The sequence below is a fragment of the Salmo trutta genome, chromosome 23 (genome assembly GCF_901001165.1).
Source record: "Salmo trutta chromosome 23, fSalTru1.1, whole genome shotgun sequence".
NCBI classification, from domain to species: Eukaryota; Metazoa; Chordata; class Actinopteri; order Salmoniformes; family Salmonidae; genus Salmo; species Salmo trutta.
Window position 1 is genome coordinate 33,773,415 of NC_042979.1, and position 23,633 is coordinate 33,797,047.

General features: G+C 43.1%; 1 protein-coding gene across 1 annotated transcript in view; it reads right to left on the reverse strand.

Moving 5' to 3' along the window:
- The window catches only part of LOC115159851 (rho guanine nucleotide exchange factor 28), a 121,787-nt gene that overhangs the window by 85,684 nt on the left and 12,470 nt on the right, over nt 1-23,633 (reverse strand). The window contains exons 3-4 of the mRNA XM_029709915.1: nt 8,502-8,658; nt 7,681-8,097 (exon numbers count right to left, since the gene is read on the reverse strand). Coding sequence (XP_029565775.1) covers nt 7,681-8,097; nt 8,502-8,658 — 574 coding nt within the window. The remainder of the gene's footprint in view (nt 1-7,680; nt 8,098-8,501; nt 8,659-23,633) is intronic.

The window sequence follows — 23,633 nt, forward strand, 5'->3', positions numbered from 1 at the left end:
TATATAGTGCTTTTCAAGGACCCAAAGTTGCTTTACAACGTCGAAATGAAACAAAAAAAACAGGAGTGAAAACAAAACAACATAAGACAAAAAAAAACATGAACAAAAAGAGGGGTGGGCTCAAAGAAGGGAAAGAGTGTGATGTATCAGTATAATGTATGGGGTTTGGATACGAAGCCGGTTTAGGGTAAGGGGTAGGGTAAGGGGAGGGAGGCGACAATGTTGCGGTGGTGGAAGAATGAGGATTTGACAGTCAGTCTTATGTGGTGGTCAAACGAGTGGGTGGTGTCCAGGATGACATCAAGGTTGTGTGTGTTGGGGGGAGGGAGAGACCGTGGTGTCGTCTTTAGTGAGGGTGGATTTGGTGCCTATGAGGAGGAGTTCTGTTTTATCACTGTTGAGCTTGAGGACGTTTTGTTGCATCCACGTTTTTATTGCAGAGGCAGGATTCAATGTGGGTCAGAGGTGGTTGAGGAGGGATTTGGTGCTGAGGAAGATCTGGGTGTCATCGGCATAGCAGTGGAAGTCAAGGTTAAAGTGACGGAGGATGCGACCAAGTGGAAGGATGTAGATGATGAAGAGTAAGGGATCCAGCACAGAGCCCTGGGGGACACCCTGTGTAACTGCAGCTGAGTCTGAGGTGTGGCCACTGAGGGACATGTAGTGGGTCCGGTTTGTGAGGTATGATTGTAGCCAGGAGAGTGCGGTACCCTCAAAACCCAGACCCTCAAGCCTGGTGAAGAGGATCTGATGGCTCACTGTGTCAAAAGCGGCACTCTGGTCGAGGAGAATCAGGATGTTGAGGGCACCACACCAGCATCAGCAGAGGTGAGAAGGTCATTGACAACTTTGAGGAGTGCAGTTTCAGTAATGCAAAGGGGGCGGAAACCAGACTGGAGGGGAGCAAATAGGTTGTTGACAGAGGCGAACAGAGTCCGGGAGTTCTTATTGGAGCTGTTGTTGATGTTGGATAAATAGTTGGACCTGGCAGCACTGAGGGCATCTCTGTAGGTGGAGAGGTGGAGTTTGTTGGCCTCAGCCCAGACTTCCTGGTCAGGTGCTCCAGGCGGGCTGCCTTCTTGCTTCGGGGCGCGGAGCTCAGGGGTAAACCAGGGGGAGGTGGAGGAGAAGGAGACAGGTTTAGTTTGGAGGGGGGCCAGAGAGTTGAGGGAAACAGATATTGAATTGGGCAGCTAGTTCATCAGGTGAGTTGGGGGCGTGGTCAAGGGGCCGGGCAGAGCAGTTGGCATCAGAGAGTTGGAGGGGGTCAACAGCTTAGATGTTGCGGAAGAAGAGGAGGCATTTGTCAGTGTTGTGGGGTGAGTATGAGAGAAGAGAGAAATGAAGGATCTTGTGGTCAGACAGTGGGAACAGGAGGTCTGGGCTGAGTTAGGATGAGGCCAACAGAGCAGACAAGATGAAGTATGTGTCCCTTGATGTGAGTGGGAAAATTGACATGTTTGGTAATATTGAAACAGTCTAGACCAGCAATGAAATCAGAGGCAAGTCTTGAGTTAGTGGTGCCAGTCTGTCTCTGGCTTTGTCAGCTGGTTGTTGGGTTGACCTGTTTGGCAAGGTATCGATGTGGCACTATTGTTGTGTTGCATGTAGAAACAGACTTGCACCAGAGATGGTGTTTATCTATAGCATGCCTTACTAACCTGTAAAGGCAAAGTAACACCATATAAAGCTCCTCATGTGACATAATGGGATTGTTAGCTTGACTAAACTGTACCCCCGCACATTGACTCGGTACCGGTTCCCCCTGTATATTGCCTCGTTATTGTTATTGTGTTATTTAAAAAATGTATATACTCTATTTCTTGAACTGCACTGTTGGTTAAGGGCTTGTAAGTAATCATTTCACTGTAAGGTTTATACCTGTTGTATTCGGCGCATGTGACAAATACAATTTGATTTGATTTTGACAAGGATTTGTATATAATATACACTGAACAAAAAAAATCTAAACGCAACATGTAAAGTGTTGGTGCCATGTTTCATGAGATAAAATAAAAGATCACAGAAATTTTCCATATGCACAAAAAGCTTATTTCTCCCAACTTTTGTGCACAAATTTGTTTACATCTCTGTTAGTGAGCACTTCTCCTTTGCCAAGATAATCCATCCGACTGACAGGTGTGGAATAAAAAGAAGCTAATTAAACAGCATGATAACTACACAGGTGCACCTTGTGCTGGGGACAATAGAAGGCCAATTTAAAATGTGCAGTTTTGTCACACAACACAATGCCATAGATGTCTCAAGTTTTGAGGAAGATCGCAATTGGCATGCTGACAACAAGAATGACCACCAGAGCTGTTTCCAGAGAATTTAATGTTTATTTATCTACCATAAGCCGCCTCCAACGTTGTTTTAGAGAATTTGGCAGTATTCCAACAGGCCTCAGATCATGTGTATGGCGTCGTGTGGGTGAGCGGTTTGCTGATGTCAACGTTGTGAACAGAGTGCCCCATGGTGGCAGTGGGGTTATAGTATGGGCAGGCATAAGCTACGAACAACGAACACGATTGCATTTTATCAATGGAAATTTGAATGCACAGAAATACCGTGACGAGATCCTGAGGCCCATTGTGAGGCCCATTTTTTTTAAAGGTATCTGTGAAAAATCAGATGCATAGCTGTATTCCCAGTCATGTGAAATCCATAGATTAGGGCCTAATAAATGTATTTCAATTGACTGATTTCCACTGTAACTCAGTAAAATCAATGAAATTGGTGCATGTTGGCTTTGTATTTTTGTTCAGTATATAAACTGTGAGGTACCAAAACACATTGTTTTTTAAAATCCCCTTTAGAATAAAGCATTGCATGCATTATCATCACGTTTGCGTAGTGGCATAGAGCAGTAGTGTAGAAGTTAAACACCTTTTTTTGTAGCCTAGGGCCCGAAAAATATGGCCTTTTAGAAATGCATTTCATGCAATTGTACATAATTTTATGTTTTAATACCGCACAAATGATCGAAATGACAGGCTACTTTGACACTGCCAAACTGAGAATCTGAGATCAATAAAAATGACCTTGTATTGAATCCACCAATAGCCTAGGCCTAGGTGTGTGGAGACACACATATTGTGCAATATGAGGAGGAAATTATAGTCCTAAAAAATCTTTCCAGTTTCACTGACTCAACCATTGATGTGCAGCCCACTAACTGGCGATGGCCGACGGGCTCGTGCCAAAAGCCTATCTCTCTCTTGTTTTACTTTGTAAAACAATGCTGTTCGCTCAATAGGCCTATTTGGAAGTTGATAAAATATTTTGGTAGCCTACATACAGATGAGTCTTCTCTTTTCATCAGGAGCAATTTGTATTTGAAATATTTGCGAAATGCCTGTTTTGGCTACATGGTGTTCACTGACAGATTTGCTGCACGTTCCTGACTGTAGGCTATGCCCTGTGATTGGGCTACACACAATCCACAGCTAGGCATTTTTTCAAAAAGCTATTGATGCTCTGTGGCTAAATTATAGACATATTCCTGGTGTAGTACTCTGAATAATATAATTACAGTGAATCTCACTGTAGTTATGTGAGAGATTGAGGCGTGCTTCTCTCTCACACACTACAGGAATGGCCACGCGTTGGTCTCGAGGCTGCAATGTTGCGCAAACCATAAACTCAGGCCGGCCCAACACTAATCAGTTCTGAGAATATCAGGCACGTTTTCACAATACGTTTGTTAAGGGGCAGGACAATTACATAGGAGGCACCTAGAATTAACACAGATTGCTTTTATTGGCATTTTTACAAACAGTGAAAACAAATGTCATGCCACAAGAGGTACCAGATCCAAACAAATAGGTTCCGGAATTAAAAAATCAGAAACTGTGAGGTGCTTCTGGCCCTGCAGCCTTGTGAATGTTAACCTGTTTAAAGGTCTTATTCACATCGGCTACAGAGAGTGTGATCAGACCGTCTTCCGGAACAGCTGGTGCTCTTACGCATGGCTCAGTTTTGCTTGCCTTGAAGTGAGCATAGAAGGCATTTAGCATGTCTGGTAGGCTTGTGTCACTCTAGCCTTTAGATCAGTGTTGTCGTGTCTTTGGCTATGCCGGATTAAGTGATATGACATGCTATTCTATAAAATAATTTCTCTGTAATTAATATTACCTGATTAAGCTAATCAGGTAAATGTAATTAACTAGAACATCGGGGCACCACGAAAGAATGTTTATAGAGCAGTTGTCTTCCGAATAAACTCTTAAAAACCTAGTAATCTTTTACATCAGTAGCAGTCAATATTTAATCGTCACTTTATTCAGTCTCATCTGAAAGTTGTAAATTCTTGGTTATCTTCACGAACCCTTGCTAACAAGTTGAATCAGCAATACAACATTTGGTTTAATTATTTATTTACTAAATACCTAAATAATCACACATAATTACATCTACAAAGAATGGACCATACATTGACTACAAATTATGTCATAAAGAAAAACGTCCCTAGCGGACGGAACAGATATGACGGCTGGTTACACAAAGAAAGCGGGTTGGGTTTTGAATGAAAGAGCGGGAAGACTGAGGAACAAAAAGATTTTGTGTCTCTATCGGGCCGTAGGAAGCTATGCTATCGTAAATACAGTATCTTATGCATTATGAATAACCGCCCATTTGAAAAAGGAAAATGCAATAAATATTTACTCTGAGCTGCGCTTCGGTAGATTGGTCATAGATAGAAGGCCGGGTTGTCCAGCATGGATCTCTTGTCCTCTGAAGAATGTCCATGGTGGTAAACTGGATACGTTGTAGTATTGTTGTGTGTTAGACTGCATACGTCGTCCATTCTTTCCTAGCCCACGTTTACAGCGGCTGCTGCTAACTCAACGGCTAGGAGGTATCACTTCTGGAGTGAATAAGAGTTCAAAGTTCATACCAAGTTGCCATACTTTTAAGCTCGTGCTATATTCTGGCTGGTATAGTCAAAATTCATCCTTTTGGCGTGTCGATCGTCACCTTCACATTGAACACGATGCTAATTTCGTTAGGTTATTATCTGAGCCCTTTTAACGTAGGACCGTCGTCCTCACGTCCTCAGAACAGAAAGTTACATTTTCGTAACAGAGCTTATATAGTAGGGGTGAGAAGGGCGTGTTTCATAGTTTATAACCAATGTCTGTTCACTTGGGCGGGGCCTCTGAGTGAGCAGAGTTTCTCTATTTCAAACCATTCTCTTATTTAAGAAGCTAAAATTACATTTAATCTTTTCACAAATCGTTTCATATTTAAACATTTAAATTGCACAGCAATTCCATGTGAATCTGATAACTAGAATGTGTCGACTTTCCAAGATACAGTTTATGTCATCCTGTCATTAGTAATAATGTCTCAGACAACAACTGATCTGAGATCATATTCATTAAGTACCAACGCATATTTTCAACTGGTTGGATTACCGAAATATGGTTGTGTTTCCCACCTTTTGATGTTACCAGACTCTCTATGTTACAAAGGCTTTACAAGAGTCAACTAGAAAGTAGAGAGAGAGAAAAGGGGAAAGGTATTTATGAGGGTCATAAACCTCCCCCAACAGGCCAACAGTATCTTAATTACATCTACAAATAATCATGACAGTGTGGATGTTGCCTGTAATCCATGGCTTCTGTTTGAGATATATACGTACGGTCACTGTGGGGACGACGTCGTCGATGAACTTACTAATGAAGCCAATGACTGATATAGTAAACTCCTCAATGCCATCGGATGAATCCTGGAAAATATTCCAGTCTTTGCTAGCAAAACAGTCCTGTAGCTTAGTCACTGCTACGCCCTGTTTGAGTTTTTGCTTGTAAGCAGGAATCAGGAGGATATAGTAATGGTTTTATTTGCCAAATGGAGGGCAAGGGAGAGCTTTGTATGTGTCTCTGTGTGTGGAGCAAAGGTGATCTAGAATTGTTTTCCCTCTAGTTGTGCAGGAGACATGCTGGTAGAAACTAGGTCAAACAGATTTAAGTTTTCCTGTATTCAAATCAACAGCCACTAGGAGCGCTGCTTTTGGATGAGTATTTTCTTGTTGGCTTATGGCCTTATACAGCTCGTTGAGTGTGGTCTTAGTGCCAGCATCGGTTTACCTCATTTCTACACATTCTATTGGTTCACATTAGCTACCGACAGAATACAGTACATGTCACTATCTAAAATTCAGGGATTTTTCAGGCATTGAGATCCTTGGGCGGGTCGGGTAAAGTTTTTATATATGTTTGTATATACATTATATACATTTTCGGGATGGAATGACACTTTGTGTAAACGTAAATGACTAAAACCAGATATAAAGTATGTAGAAAAAGATAGTGGCATATTTTTGTTATAATATAATTTTTGACAACTAACAATCACCAAAATAAAATCTAGACAGTCAGGGAGAATTGAAAATTCTCCAAACAATGAATTTATTGAAAATTCTCCAAGCAATTACTATAGCAGTATTGATTTTGTTATTTAAGCAAAAATACACAGCATTAGCCATGGTGAAATGCATAGAATTGAAGGGAATTCAATTTAAAACCAACATTTTCTCTCAGAATTGTAGAATTGCAGGAAATGTCATGCCCTGATCTGTTTCACCTGTTCCTGTGATTGTCTCCATCCCCTCCAAGGTGTCACTTTTTCCCCCCAGTGTATTTATCCCTGTGTTTCCTGTCTCTCTGTGCCAGTTCGTCTTGTATGTTTAGTCAAGTCAACCAGCGTGTTTTTCCCGTACTCCTTTTTGCTATTCTCCTTTTTCTAGTCCTCCCGGTTTTGACCCTTGCCTGTTTCTGGACTTTGTACCCGCCTGCCTGATATTCTGCCTGCCTTGACCACGAGCCTGACTGCCACTCTGTACCTCCTGGACTCTGATCTGGTTTTGACCTTTTTGCCTGTCCACGACCATTCTCTTGCCTACCCCTTTGGATTATTAAACATTGTAAGACTCCAACCATCTGCCTCCTGTGTCTGCATCTGGGTCTCACCTTGTGCCTTGATAGGAAATTGGCTTAATAATGCAAACATTTCTCTACACCGCCAAGATGACGGCCATTACGTAGCGCCCATTGCCATGCGCCTGCCACCCACCACCTAAGCCCCTTTTTGACCCAGATTTTTTTTTTAATGACTGTAAAGTATTGTAAATAATCTGAATAGGTTTCCGTTAAAGTGTCTGTTAACCTAACATAGTAGGCGTAAAATAAACTAGATCCCCGAAAACTGGTCTTGACGAGAAGAAGAAAAAGCAGCAGTCGTGCCACAGGCTCACTTCCCATTTCCCCTGAAAACCGGAACATCCGGCACAGGCTAGGTAAGCCTACACAGTAACTATCATCAATCGTTGTTTTAATTGTAGAAAATAACACATTGATGTTTTTTCTTTCTGATCATGGATAACTGTCTCGGGTCATATCTTCCTTGCCTGTTACTAATTGTAATCTATATGACATAGGTATAGGCTAAGTAGAAATGTGTACAGAATGTCTCAAGTTCTAAGGTATCGGAAATCATCTGGGAAAGCTAGTACAGTACACTTGCTGGAACTGCTCCAAAACAAGCCATTTAGGGTCAGATTCCCTACCAACCACAACACACAACTCACGTACCCCACCACACTAGTCATAGGGCTTTTCCACAGCAGCACTGGAAAAGCCCTATGTAAAAAGCCCAAGTAGTATGGTTGGTTACCTTCTCTAGGTTGGCTGGCCTTGCCGCTCCACTCCAGAGGGTAGTTCAGGTTAGCCACGGCCTGGGTTATCCTCTCATCCATCTCCCTGAGATGACACTCTATCTGTGGATCAGGTCTGGGTCTCCCACCGCTAACCCCCTCCTCCTCCTGGTCTGTCTGCCCCAGAGAGGGCTCCTTTCCTGGACCAGCGCTCATGTCACCCTCCCTGTCCCCCTCCCCTGGAGCTGCTGAGACCCTCCTCAGAACCTCCAGGTGGCTCTGGGGACTCAGACAGTCGCTGTTGGCTAGCAGGTACTCGGCCACTTCCTGTGGCAAATCGCAGACGTACCTCAGGGAGGCCCCGCCTCCACAAGGCTTGGCTCCGCCCTCTGTGTGGCGATACACTGTGACAGAGGCGGTCTCTTGGAGGTCGTGACCTGTGGAGGAGAGGAGACGAACAGACGACTGAGGATCAAATATGACAATAAGTGCCAACTCCCGATGAGACTGACACAAGTCCTTCTGACATTGACACACTCCTAATATGGACACTGTACAGCAATAACAGTTTTCTGCTCTCAAACATGATTTATATTGAAGCTTGTGACACAGCAATATGGATGGTCTTTATTAGGTTAGGCAAACTGCTGCTATCTACTGATTTATTACAATCTCTGTTATGTTGACCTGAACTTAAAAGAGCAAAATAGGAACTAATGATAACTGGAAGTTAGTGACCCTGTATCAAACCAAGGGTTCTGTTCTAACCTCAATCAGTAGCTCTGTGTGAGACAGTTAGACTGATCTGGGACCAGTGGACACTATAAACGGTGGGACTCACCAGGAACTGTGAAACAAAGAGACTCTCCATCCTCCGCTCTCTTAACTACAGTAACATGGACTAGTCTGGAACCTTCTAGAACCACGTAGAACTCTGTCTGTTCTGGTTCCCTGTCCAGATCTGGAACCTGTAACACAGCACGGACCTCCACCTGGCCCTAGAGAGAGAGAGAGAGAGAGAGAGAGAGAGAGAGAGAGAGAGAGAGAGAGAGAACAGGGTTCAACTGTGTGAAATCATTCATTGGTTTTCTAACAAGAGAGAAGAACAAAGTAAAGGAGAAGAAGATGGACAACACATTCAACACATCCAATCAACACATTCCTGTGACTGTTCATCAAGGCCACCATTCATAACCTACTTACTACTACCTCCCCTCGCTGAACAGCCATAATAATGCAACGCTGGAGAATTCAAGCAAAAGGATTAAACACTTTCTCTTGCTTGTTGAGAAAATGTGTCTGAAAGGTTCTTTTCTACTCTTCCTCACGCTAAAGCCTTTTGATTATTTTCACTCGTTTTCAGACGTTTCCTCCATTTCCTGGATTCTGAGAGGCCCTTCAGAGCTAATGATGGAGGAAGAGAGGAATAGAGAGAGTGAGAGACAGAGGTAGAGAGAGAGAGGGAGAGAGAGAGATACACCCCTCCTCCATCGTTGTGACTGTGGGAATGCTCCACTCCTCCACCCATATTTCACCCAGCAGAGCAAACTGCCTCTTCAGCTATAACACAAAGACAAGTTATCCCTCGCTTTCTCTCATCTTCATCCTTAACTCTCCCCCTCTCTTGACAAATCTCTGTTGGTTGTTTCGTCTGTCTTTCACCTTCATTTACACTTTCTCCATCTCTCACTTTTCACCCCTCTCTCACTCTACCCATCTTGCTCTTTTTATCACACTCTCTCTCTCCTCTCTCCCTCCTTCCTCGCTCTCTCGCCCTCCTCCACGAGGAGGATTTTGTTTCCTTCCATAATTAGTATCGGTGGAGGTGGAGGCCTCTCTCTGAAGACGAGAAGGGTGGCATACAAATTACAGCTGTAACCTGATACCCACATGAAAGACGCCCAATCACACGGCTGCATAGTCAGTGGAAAAGTTGAGGACAGACAGACGGACATCAACATGTTAGAGACCAGCCCTAATCTGGCTAGGAGTTATACACTGAGCTTTGGTGATCTTTGACAATACTTTCCCACAGAACACACAGCATTATGAAGAACAACAACATAGGCCTGGCTGGCTATAAGGTCAGAGCTATTTCACTGCTCACTGACTGCCAGATACAGGCTATTGAACCAAGAAAAATGACCCATGAACAATAAAAATGTCATGGACCAATAAGAACACCAAGGCAACCACACTTTAATATTTCAGAATGGCTGTTTTTGCATGGCTGTTTTCCTTGAGTAATAATCTATCTATGAAGGTGGAATCACAATGAACTCCACCATAAAATGGGAAATACCCCAAGCACAACTGACAGCGGACAAGAAAACAAAACACAGACGTTAGTCATCAAATCAAAATCTGATATCTTATCCACTTACACAATATATACACAAAAGTATGTGGACACACCTTCAAATTAGTGCATTCGGCTATTTCAGACATACCCGTTGCTGACAGGTGTATAAAATCGAGCACACAGCCATGCAATCGCTATAGGCAAACATTGGCAGTAGAATGGCCGGTTTTGAAGCATTTATTTGGGCTGAAATTTCTGATGCTGGTAACTCTAATGAACTTATCCTCTGCAGCAGAGGTAACTCTATGTCTTCATTTCCTATGACGGTCCTTTGAGGCGTTTGAGGGTTTTTGCGACTGCACTTGAAGAAAATGTAAAAGTTCTTGAAATGTTCCGCATTGCCTGACCTTCATGTCTTAACGTATTGACTGACCTTCATGTCTTAAAGTAATGACGGACTGTCATTTCTCTTTGCTTATTTGAGCTGTTCTTGCCATAATATGGGCTTGGTATTTTACCAAATAGGGCTATTTTCTGTATATCACCCCTACCTTGTCACAACACAACTGATTGGATCAAAGAAATTCCACAAATTAACTTTTAACAAGGCACACCTGTTAATTGAAATGCATTCCAGGTGACTACCTCATGAAGCTTGTTGAGAGAATGCCAAGAGTGTGCAAAGCTGTCATCAAGGCAAACTTATTTGGTTACTGCATGATTCCATATGTGTTATTTCATAGTTTTGATGTCTTCACTATTGTTCTACAATGTAGAAAATAGTAAAAAAAATATGAAAAACCCTGGAATGAGTAGATGTGTCCAAACTTTTGACTGGTACTGTATTTTTGGTCATATAGTGTATGTTATCAACAGTAAGATAGACACTAACCACTTCAGCATAACCACCCAACACTACATTTATTGAATGGGAACAAGGAAGAGGAAGGCAATGTGAAGGAGTGCTTGAGAGGTAGAAAACCAGTGTATTGACCTGCAACTGATAAGAACAAGATAACCCTTCTTTCTCATTTAGTTTGATTAGACCGGATTCACAGAAGGTGTGTCCGACACTGTGTCCTTATTAAGGTCTGAGGGACAGAAGACAGTGAGAGGGTAGGGTGGCAGACTGGCTCCTATTGTGTGTGTGTGTGTGTGTGTGTGTGTGTGTGTGTGTGTGTGTGTGTGTGTGTGTGTGTGTGTGTGTGTGTGTGTGCGTGCGTGCGTGTGCGCATGCGTGCGTGCGAGTGTGAGAGCATGTGTGAGAGAGGCAGCAGAGAGAGTGTGTGTTTGTGTGTGTGTGTGTGTGGGGGTGCGTGCGTGCGTGCGTGTGTGAGAGCGAGAGTATGTGTGAGAGACGCAGCAGAGAGAGTGTGTGTGTTTGTGTGCGTGTGTGTGTGTGTGAGAGAGAGAGTGTGAGAGAGAGTGTGTGAGAGAGTGTGTGTGTGAGAGAGGGAGAGAGAGAGTGTGTGTGTGAAAGGGTGTGTGAAAGAGTGGCAGACTGACATCACAGCGTTGATCCATGGCCTTTGCTCTGCTCCAGCCTTCCAGGCCTGCCACATCATTAAGCTGTGACGCTGTGACACAGTCGGATCGAGTGACACTGAATTATTACCGGTGAACTCACCTCCACTCCCTGGAAGGTGCGAGGGTTTAGACCTGGTCCCAAACGGCATCATTATGGAATACAAAGATTGTGGGGACTGAACCCCCCCAAAATGGTCACTTCATACTGAAGATAGTTCTATTCAAATCAAATCACACGTTATTTGTTATATACTTGGTTCAACTAACAGTGAAATACTACTTATAGGCCCTGACCAACAATGCAGAGAGAACGCAAGAGTCACAATAGGAAAAAATACACAATGAGTAATGATAACTTGGCTATATACAGGTGGTACCAGTACAAAGTCAATGTGCAGGGGTACAAGGTAATTGAGGTAGATATGCACATGTAGGTAGGGGTAAAGTGACTAGGCAACAGGATAGATAATAGACAGTAGCAGCATATGTGATGAGTCAAAAGAGTTCACGCAAAACGGTCAATGCAGATAGACCGGGTAGCTGTTAGGTTAAGTACTTAACTACCTATTTAGCAGTCTTATGGCTTGGGGGTAGAAGCTGTTAGGTTAACTATTTAACTATTTAGCAGTCTTATGGCTTGGGGTAGAAGCTGTTAGGTTAACTATTTAACTAACTATTTAACAGTCTTATGGCTTGGGGTAGAAGCTGTTAGGTTAACTATTTAACTATTTAACAGTCTTATGGCTTGGGGGTAGAAGCTGTTAGGTTAACTATTTAACTAACTATTTAACAGTCTTATGGCTTGGGGGTAGAAGTTGTTAGGTTAACTATTTAACTACCTATTTAACAGTCTTATGGCTTGGGGGTAGAAGCTGTTAGGTTAACTATTTAACTATTTAGCAGTCTTATGGCTTGGGGGTAGAAGCTGTTAGGTTAACTATTTAACTATTTAACAGTCTTATGGCTTGGGGGTAGAAGCTGTTAGGTTAACTATTTAACTAACTATTTAACAGTCTTATGGCTTGGGGGTAGAAGCTGTTAGGTTAACTATTTAACTATTTAACAGTCTTATGGCTTGGGGGTAGAAGCTGTTAGGTTAACTATTTAACTAACTATTTAGCAGTCTTATGGCTTGGGGGTAGAAGCTGTTAGGTTAACTATTTAACTATTTAACAGTCTTATGGCTTGGGGGTAGAAGCTGTTAGGTTAACTATTTAACTATTTAGAAGTCTTATGGCTTGGGGTAGAAGCTGTTAGGTTAACTATTTAACTATTTAACAGTCTTATGGCTTGGGGTAGAAGCTGTTAGGTTAACTATTTAACTATTTAACAGTCTTATGGCTTGGGGGTAGAAGCTGTTAGGTTAACTATTTAACTATTTAACAGTCTTATGGCTTGGGGGTAGAAGCTGTTAGGTTATATCTGTAGATATATCTGTATCATTCCAAGATGGCGTAGCAGTTCAGACGTCCTGTCGTGTCCCGTGTATATATATATATATATATATATATATATATATATATATATATATATATATATATATTTACATATTTTTTCTTCACTTATCTTTTTACATTTTTTTTTATTCTAAATACTCAACCTCAAAGCACTCTCCTGCAACCCGCCTCATCAATTAAAAAAAAAAAGAAAGTATTATTTACCTCATCTGAATTCCACGACAGAAGCTAGCCAGAGGTTAGCCATTTTCACTGGCTAACGTTGAAGTTCAGCTAGCTACGGTTAGCTGTCCTCAGCTATCCATTAGCTCGAAAAGCTATCGCCAGTTTTTGTACAGCGCGACTCAGACCAGAGCATATCGGACCTATTCTCTCTCCTTTCCTCGATTTCTACCGCAGGCTCTGGACATTTACACCTGGATCTTGCAGCTAACTAGCTGCTACCTGAGTGACTATTGGCAACGTCGGTCTCGGAATTAACACACACTATTACGGAGCTAGCTAGCTAGCCAGCTGAAGAGTTCCGTCAGCCACTCGTGGGCTATTCCTGAGCTAGCCAGCTGAAGTGTCTCCTGGGCTACAACTCACCTATCCTGACCCGTTTTACTGCCGATGCGGAGCCCCATTGGGTCTTCACGACTGGATCACCGACGTTATCTGCCCGAGGGAGTTGTCCAACTGGCCCCTCCGTCGCGACGTAACCTGATCGCCCATCTGCGGCCAGCTAATCGTTAGCTGTCTTTTCGGCTGCGATCTGAATAGGTCTGTCGGACACTTTTTCTTGGGCCACTATAACTAACTATTTTGCCAACTTGGACAGGTCCCCCCTTCCACACGGAACCCCACTAACCCACAGACGGAAACGCACGAGGCGGCTAAAAACAGACCTCCCTCCCATCTTCCACCAGCTTGCTACCTATGGCCCGGCTAGCTGTCTGAATCTCACTGGACCCTCTGATCACTCGGCTAAGCATGCCTCTCCTTAATGTCAATATGCCTTGTCCATTGCTGTTCTGGTTAGTGTTTATTGGCTTATTTCACTGTAGAGCCTCTAGCCCTGCTCATTATACCTTATCCAACCTCTCAGTTCCACCACCCACACATGCTATGACATCTTCTGGTTTCAATGATGTTTCTAGAGACAATATCTCTCTCATAATCACTAAATGCCTAGGTTTACCTCCTCTGTACTCACATCCCACCATACCTTTGTCTGTACATTATACCTTGAAGCTATTTTATCGCCCCCAGATACCTGCTCCTTTTTCTCTCTATTCTGGACGTCACAGACGACCAATTCTTATAGCTTTTAGCCGTACCCTCATACTTATTCTTCTCTGCTCCGCTGGGGATGTAGAGGTGAATCCAGGCCCTGCAGAGCCTGGCTCCACACCTACTCCCCAGGCGCTCTCTTTTGATGACTTCTGTAACCGTAATAGCCTTGGTTTCATGCATGTTAACATTAGAAGCCTCCTCCCTAAGTTTGTTTTATTCACTGCTTTAGCACACTCTGCCAACCCGGATGTCCTAGCTGTGTCTGAATCTTGGCTTAGGAAGTCCACCAAAAACTGTGAAATCTTCATCCCTAACTACAACGTTTTCAGACAAGATAGAACGACCAAAGGGGGCGGTGTTGCAATCTACTGCAGAGATAGCTTGCAGAGTTCTGTCCTGCTATCCAGGTCTGTACCCAAACAATTTGAACTTCTACTTTTAAAAATCCACCTCTCCAAAAACAAGTCTCTCACCGTTGCCGCCTGCTATAGACCCCCCTCGGCCCCTAGCTGTGCTCTGGACACCATATGTGAACTGATTGCCCCCCATCTATCTTCAGAGCTCGTGCTACTAGGCGACCTAAACTGGGACATGCTTAACACCCCAGCCATTCTACAATCCAAGCTTGATGCCCTCAATCTCACACAAATTATTAATGAACCCACCAGGTACAACCCCAAAGCCGCAAACACTGGCACCCTCATAGATATCATCCTAACCAATGTGCCCTCTAATTACACCTCTGCTGTTTTCAACCAAGATCTCAGCGATCACTGCCTCATTGCCTGCACCCGTAATGGGTCAGCGGTCAAACGACCTCCACTCATCACTGTCAAACGCTCCCTGAAACATTTCAACGAGCAAGCCTTTCTAATCGACCTGGCCCTGGTATCCTGGAAGGATATTGACCTCATCCCGTCAGTAGAGGATGCCTGGTTATTTTTTAAAAATGCCTTCCTCTCCATCTTAAATAAGCATGCCCCTTTCAAGAAATTTAGAACCAGGAACAGATATAGCCCTTGGTTCTCCCCAGACCTGACTGCCCTTAACCAACACAAAAATATCCTGTGGCGTTCTGCATTAGCATCGAACTGCCCCCGCGATATGCAACTTTTTAGGGAAGTTAGAAACCAATACACACAGGCAGTTAGAAACGCCAAGGCTAGCTTTTTCAAACAGAAATTTGCTTCGTGCAACTCCAACTCTAAAAAGTTCTGGGACATTGTAAAGTCCATGGAGAATAAGAACACCTCCTCCCAACTGCCCACTGCACTGAGGATAGGAAACTCTGTCACCACCGATAAGCCCACTATAATTGAGAATTTCAATAAGCATTTTTCTACGGCTGGCCATGCTTTCCACCTAACTACCCCTACTGCATTCAACAGCACTGCACCCCCCACAGCTACTCGCCCAAGCCTCCCCCATTTCTCCTTCTCCCAAATCCATTCAGCTGATGTTCTGAAAGAGCTGCAAAATCTGGACCCCTACAAATCAGCTGGGCTTGACAATCTGGACCCTTTCTTTCTAAAATTATCTGCCGAAATTATTGCAACCCCTATTACTAGCCTGTTCAACCTCTCTTTCGTGTCGTCTGAGATTCCCATAGATTGGAAAGCAGCTGCTGTCATCCCCCTCTTCAAAGGAGGTGACACTCTTGACCCAAATTGCTACAGACCTATATCCATCCTACCCTGCCTTTCTAAGGTCTTCGAAAGCCAAGTCAACAAACAGATTACCGACTATTTTGAATCCCACCGCACCCTCTCCGCTATGCAATCTGGTTTCAGAGCTGGTCATGGGTGCACCTCAGCCACGCTCAAGGTCCTAAACGACATCGTAACCGCCATCGATAAGAAACATTACTGTGCTGCCGTATTCATTGACCTGGCCAAAGCTTTTGACTCTGTTAATCACCACATCCTCATCGGCAGACTTAGTAGCCTTGGTTTCTCAAACGATTGCGTCGCCTGGTTCACCAACTACTTCTCTGACAGAGTTCAGTGTGTCAAATCGGAGGGCCTACTGTCTGGACCTCTGGCAGTCTCTATGGGGGTACCACAGGGTTCAATTCTTGGGCCAACTCTTTTCTCTGTATACATAAATGATGTCGCTCTTGCTGCTGGTGAATCTCTGATCCACCTCTACGCAGACGACACCATTCTGTATACTTCTGGCCCTTCTCTGGACACTGTGTTAACAACCCTCCAGACGAGCTTCAATGCCATTCAACTCTCCTTCCGTGGTCTCCAACTGCTCCTAAACACAAGTAAAACTAAATGCATGCTCTTCAACCGATCGCTGCCTGCACCTGCCCGCCCATCCAGCATAACTTCTCTGGACGGTTCTAACTTAGAATTTGTGGACAACTACAAATACCTAGGTGTCTGGTTAGACTGTAAACTCTCCTTCCAGACTCACATCAATCATCTCCAATCCAAAGTGAAATCTAGAATTGGCTTCCTATTTCGCAACAAAGCATCCTTCACTCATGCTGCCAAACATACCCTCGTAAAACTGACCATCCTACCAATCCTCGACTTCGGCGATGTCATTTACAAAATAGCCTCCAATACCCTACTCAACAAGCTGGATGCAGTCTATCACAGTGCCATCCGTTTTGTCACCAAAGCCCCATATACAACCCACCACTGCGACCTGTATGCTCTCGTTGGCTGGCCTTCACTTCATAATCGTCGCCAAACACATTGGCTCCAGGTCATCTACAAGACCCTGCTAGGTAAAGTCCCCCCTTATCTCCGCTCACTGGTCACCATAGCAGCACCCACCTGTAGCACGCGCTCCAGCAGGTATATCTCTCTGGTCACCCCTAAAGCCAACTCCTCCTTTGGTCGTCTCTCCTTCCAGTTCTCAGCTGCCAATGACTGGAACGAACTACAAAAATCTCTAAAACTGGAAACACTTATCTCCCTCACTAGCTTTAAGCACCAGCTGTCAGAGCAGCTCACAGATCTCTGCACCTGTACATAGCCCATCTTTAATTGAGCCCAAACTACTACCTTTTCCCCTACTGTATTTATTTATTTTATTTATTTTGCTCATTTGCACCATATTATTTATATTTTAACTTTTAACTTTCTTCAAACTACAAATCTACCATTCCAGTGTTTTTCTTGCCATACTTTATTTACTTTGCCACCATGGCATTTTTTTGCCTTTACCTCCATTATCTCACATCATTTGCTCACATTGTATATAGTCTTATTTTTTTCTACTGCATCATTGATTGTATGTTGTTTTACTCCATGTGTAACTCTGTGTTTTTGTATGTTGTCGAACTGCTTTGCTTTATCTTGGCCAGGTCGCAATTGTAAATGAGAACTTGTTCTCAACTTGCCTACCTGGTTAAATAAAGGTGAAATAAAATTTAAAAAATAAATAAAATAAAAAATAAATAAAAGGTTAACTATTTAACTATTTAACAGTCTTATGGCTTGGGGGTAGAAGCTGTTAGGTTAACTATTTAACTATTTAACAGTCCTATGGCTTGGGGGTAGAAGCTGTTAGGTTAACTATTTAACTAACTATTTAACAGTCTTATGGCTTGGGGGTAGAAGCTGTTAGGTTAACTATTTAACTAACTATTTAGCAGTCTTATGGCTTGGGGGTAGAAGCTGTTAGGTTAACTATTTAACTAACTATTTAGCAGTCTTATGGCTTGGGGGTAGAAGCTGTTAGGTTAACTATTTAACTAACTATTTAGAAGTCTTATGGCTTGGGGGTAGAAGCTGTTAGGTTAACTATTTAACTAACTATTTAACAGTCTTATGGCTTGGGGGTAGAAGCTGTTAGGTTAACTATTTAACTAACTATTTAGCAGTCTTATGGCTTGGGGGTAGAAGCTGTTAGGTTAACTATTTAACTATTTAACAGTCTTATGGCTTGGGGGTAGAAGCTGTTAGGTTAACTATTTAACTATTTAACAGTCTTATGGCTTGGGGGTAGAAGCTGTTAGGTTAACTATTTAACTAACTATTTAGCAGTCTTATGGCTTGGGGGTAGAAGTTGTTAGGTTAACTATTTAACTAACTATTTAACAGTCTTATGGCTTGGGGGTAGAAGCTGTTAGGTTAACTATTTAACTAACTATTTAGCAGTCTTATGGCTTGGGGGTAGAAGCTGTTAGGTTAACTATTTAACTAACTATTTAGAAGTCTTATGGCTTGGGGGTAGAAGCTGTTAGGTTAACTATTTAACTATTTAACAGTCTTATGGCTTGGGGGTAGAAGCTGTTAGGTTAACTATTTAACTATTTAACAGTCTTATGGCTTGGGGGTAGAAGCTGTTAGGTTAACTATTTAACTAACTATTTAACAGTCTTATGGCTTGGGGGTAGAAGCTGTTAGGTTAACTATTTAACTAACTATTTAACAGTCTTATGGCTTGGGGGTAGAAGCTGTTAGGTTAACTATTTAACTATTTAGCAGTCTTATGGCTTGGGGGTAGAAGCTGTTAGGTTAACTATTTAACTATTTAACAGTCTTATGGCTTGGGGGTAGAAGCTGTTAGGTTAACTATTTAACTAACTATTTAACAGTCTTATGGCTTGGGGGTAGAAGCTGTTAGGTTAACTATTTAACTATTTAGCAGTCTTATGGCTTGGGGGTAGAAGCTGTTAGGTTAACTATTTAACTAACTATTTAACAGTCTTATGGCTTGGGGGTAGAAGCTGTTAGGTTAACTATTTAACTATTTAGCAGTCTTATGGCTTGGGGGTAGAAGCTGTTAGGTTAACTATTTAACTAACTATTTAACAGTCTTATGGCTTGGGGGTAGAAGCTGTTAGGTTAACTATTTAACTATTTAACAGTCTTATGGCTTGGGGGTAGAAGCTGTTAGGTTAACTATTTAACTATTTAGCAGTCTTATGGCTTGGGGGTAGAAGCTGTTAGGTTAACTATTTAACAGTCTTATGGCTTGGGGGTAGAAGCTGTTAGGTTAACTATTTAACTATTTAGCAGTCTTATGGCTTGGGGGTAGAAGCTGTTAGGTTAACTATTTAACAGTCTTATGGCTTGGGGGTAGAAGCTGTTAATTTACACCCAAGTAGAAGCTTGAGGGTAAATGCTGAATGAAGATTGTTTTTCTGTGGCAGTCTTCCTCGTATAGCCTATTTTTTAGAGGCAAAACAAAGCCCTTTACCAACATGACTTCTAACTAACATGTCTTGAATCTTCACCATGCTCTCATGATGGTGATGAAAACAACAACAGCAAGGTCACACCACCCCATCCATGGTTTCTAGGAGACCAGGAACCATCTCCCTCCTGAGTGATCACAGGTACACACACAGGTGACGTGTACAGTAGGAAGCCCGCCCTGATCTAGCCTACTGCAGCAACAACAACAACCAGCGTAAAGCTCAACAACAGTTGGCCTGAATACATGAGGTAGCCGAGTCGCCTCAAAACAAGAATGATACGAAAAACAGAAGTGGCATCTGATATGCTGGCAAGACTCAACTACACACACACACACACACACACACACACACACACACACACACACACACTACACACACACACACACACACACACACACACACACACACACACACACTACACACACACACTCACACTACACACACTACACACACACACACACACACACACACACACACACACACACACACACACTACACACACACACACACACACACACACACACACACACACACACACACACACACTACACACACACACACACACACACACACACACACACACACTACACACACACTACACACACACACACACACACTACACACACACACACACACACACACACACTACACACACACACACACACACACACACACACACACACACACACTTCCGCCTAGTCTAATTTCTATGGTCTTTGAATAATGTACAAGAACAACTGGTGGAGCTGTGTTGTACTGATCCCTTTGAAGTGTGTAGATGATCTGAAGTGGACGAGCAGGTTCTAATCCTCTTATAGAATCAGAACAGGACTGATCTGAATGGCCTTTTTTAAAAACTAATGACTTCACGGAACAGCTTTGATCAAAGACCATCTGAGGCCACAGTGCTTAGAACTCGGCTTTTTCCAACATAGAACTTGGTCCAGTGTAGATCAGTTGGTAGAGCATGGCGCTTCGCCAAGAGTCGTGAGTTCCATTCTGTCTGGAACCACCCATGTGTAAAATGTATGACTGTAAGTTGGATAAAATCTTCTGCCAAATGTCATTCATATTTTTATTTATATCTTTAACTCTGCCATTTCAATTACCATACCAACTTCCTGGACATATACATGTACAATAGGCTTGTATGAGTAGCCTACACACAAAGCATCTCAAGATTACTCAAAGACAATCAATCAAGCATGGGAAAAATACATTTTAGAGGTGGGAAAATGTACTGTGTCCTTTGAAATAATGATAGGTGAAAATATTTGAAATATTCAAAAGTCATGATATCATTCCAGAACGATGAAGTAGACACATGACAAGGCAAAAGGAACCTTGATGTACTGTACATTGTAGTGGGGACTGTGGGGCCTTCATGGTGGGGACTGTGGGGCCTTCATGGTGGGGACTGTGGGGCCTTCATGGTGGGGACTGTGGGCCCTTCATGGTGGGGACTGTGGGTGTCTGAGTATCAGAACAGAGCAACGTTACAGTACACAGCCCATCCGCAGAGCTGCCTGAGCCACATTCCTCTGAACAAATCTAGCACACTAATGACACATTAATGTAAACGTCAAACTGACTGCCTAAAACTCTCATGGCATCATAAGCATTTCTCACAGATTCTAGGGATTTATGGCCATGGATTCTTTCTTACATAATGTGCAGCAGTAACCTGAATTGTTGTGCAAACCTAGAGACATGAATGTGTGAAGAACGATACACAAAAGTTCAAGTTACAATCATGTCTAAATTGAAGTCTAGAAACCTATTGCACTGAATGGTTGGTGCAGAAGATTAGGTCTGTGTTAGTGAATGGTTGGTGCAGAAGATTAGGTCTGTATTAGTGAATGGTTGGTGCAGAAGATTAGGTCTGTATTAGTGAATGGTTGGTGCAGAAGATTAGGTCTGTATTAGTGAATGGTTGGTGCAGAAGATTAGGTCTGTATTAGTGAATGGTTGGTGCAGAAGATTAGGTCTGTATTAGTGAATGGTTGGTGCAGAAAATTAGGTCTGTATTAGTGAATGGTTGGTGCAGAAGATTAGGTCTGTATTAGTGGGACTACTAGGTCATGTAGCCAAACACATTATGTGGTAGACCTAATGTGTTTTATCATATTTGCTTGCATCCAAAAGTCTTCTATTGTTGTGCCTTGAGCTGCTACTCGTCCAGTGATAAAGGAAAGACAGGGTGAGGTGTCCCTGTTATTCCCAGGTTGGTAAACCCAGCATGGCTAACACATGGCTTTCATTATCTGACACACTGAAAGGTTACAGTAATCATTAACCACAACTGTATGTGCAGTAGATTGATACCAAGGCTTAATACTGCCTCAACCAACAGTTTCTACCCCCTCTATCAAAGCATAGCGGCACCTGACACACACACATACACACCAACATGGATACCTTTTATCTCTGTCTACCAAAAGTGGTAGAAAATAATCATCATGAACTTTCTAAAGAAGCAAAGACAACTGATGTTCTGTTTCAGTGTTTCTGTCAAGTAATTCTCTGTGACAGCTTTTGACCTATGAGAAGGCCTCACATTCCTCTCCTCTAACCCAAAACACCAGCAGCCTGCCAGTCCACTACCAGGTGATCTCTCACAGCCAGCCAACAATAGCACTGCCAGATCACCTCACACACACAGTATCAAATACACACATACACACCTACACACACACACCTGGCCAAGCAGCACGGGAGTAGGCACACACACCACAAAATGCAGACACTTCATCTCATTCAAACTCAGTAAATCTCAGTCTGAACCTTCACACAGAACAAACCACCAATCACCAGACACAGGCAACTACACAGTGAGAACATCTACCTAGTATACAATACTGTCCATTGTACTGACTACTTTCTGGTGTGGTGAGAGTCAAAGCAAGGCTCTATGTTGTCACTGTGTAGGTCTGCTCCACCAGAAAAATGTAACAGGCCAGTTATAATAACTGTCTTTAAATCAGTGAAATATAGCACAGCTTACATCCACAAAGCAGAGAGCGTTAGCATCTGGCTCTCATTCAGAGGTGCTACAGCGGCAGTGCTGGGACCTTAGGGTGGAGACTACACCTCACCTTGTAAAACAGAAGTATATGTTCAACCTTAATGCTTCATTATTTTCATACTATACCAGGGAGGATTAAACTGAAACATGATAAAAACCTGGTAAACTACACTAAGAGTAGGTGGGAATTTGTGAGTATTTTCAAAGAAACAGGTTATACTGAACAGTGTTGTACAAATGTCACTGCTGCTCACTAGTGAATATAAGAGTTCTGCAACCAGAGATGAATAATATGAACAAATAATGAACTAGAGAAAACTGGCATATGAATCATGAACGTTAGGTGTTCCATGATATACAGACCAAACCTCAGGAAACCATCGTAAAACAAACAGATACTCCACTCTACTCTCTCTCTCTCTCTCTCTCTCTCTCTGCCCACCAGAAATCTGGCAACGCTTCAGCACCTGGCCAGCTGGCTGGCCCACCCAGGATTCTGCCACACAGGAGAAGAGGGAGATCGAAAAAGAGGGGGAGGAGAGGGAGGGGAAGTGAGATAGAGGAGAAAGAGAGAAAGTGGATATATGAGACAGAGACAGAGACAGGGACAGGGACAGGGACAGAGACAGAGACAGGGACAGAGACAGGGACAGAGACAGAGACAGGGACAGGGACAGGGTCAGGGACAGAGACAGGGACAGGGACAGGGACAGAGACAGGGACAGGGACAGAGACAGAGACAGAGACAGGGACAGGGACAGGGTCAGGGACAGGGACAGAGACAGAGACAGGGACAGAGACAGAGACAGGGACAGAGACAGAGACAGGGACAGGGTCAGGGTCAGGGACAGGGACAGAGACAGAGACAGAGACAGAGACAGGGACAGGGAGAGGGACAGGGACAGGGACAGGGACAGAGACAGAGACAGAGACAGAGAGTAAGAGGGAGTGAGAGAGCGAGTCATTTCACACCAAATGAAAATAAATGAGGAGCGACCTTCTGAAAACAAACTCCTCATTCACCTACAACAGAAAACACATGTATTGGACACTCAGGTCTGGGCCTACCGGCTCAGAAACAATAAACAATACATTCATTCTCTCTATTGCCTTAACACTTGAGCACACTATTTATCAAACACACACATGCTATCTCTCTCTCTGTCTCTCTGTCTCTCTCTCCTCACACTCACACACACACACACACATATGTATAAAATCAT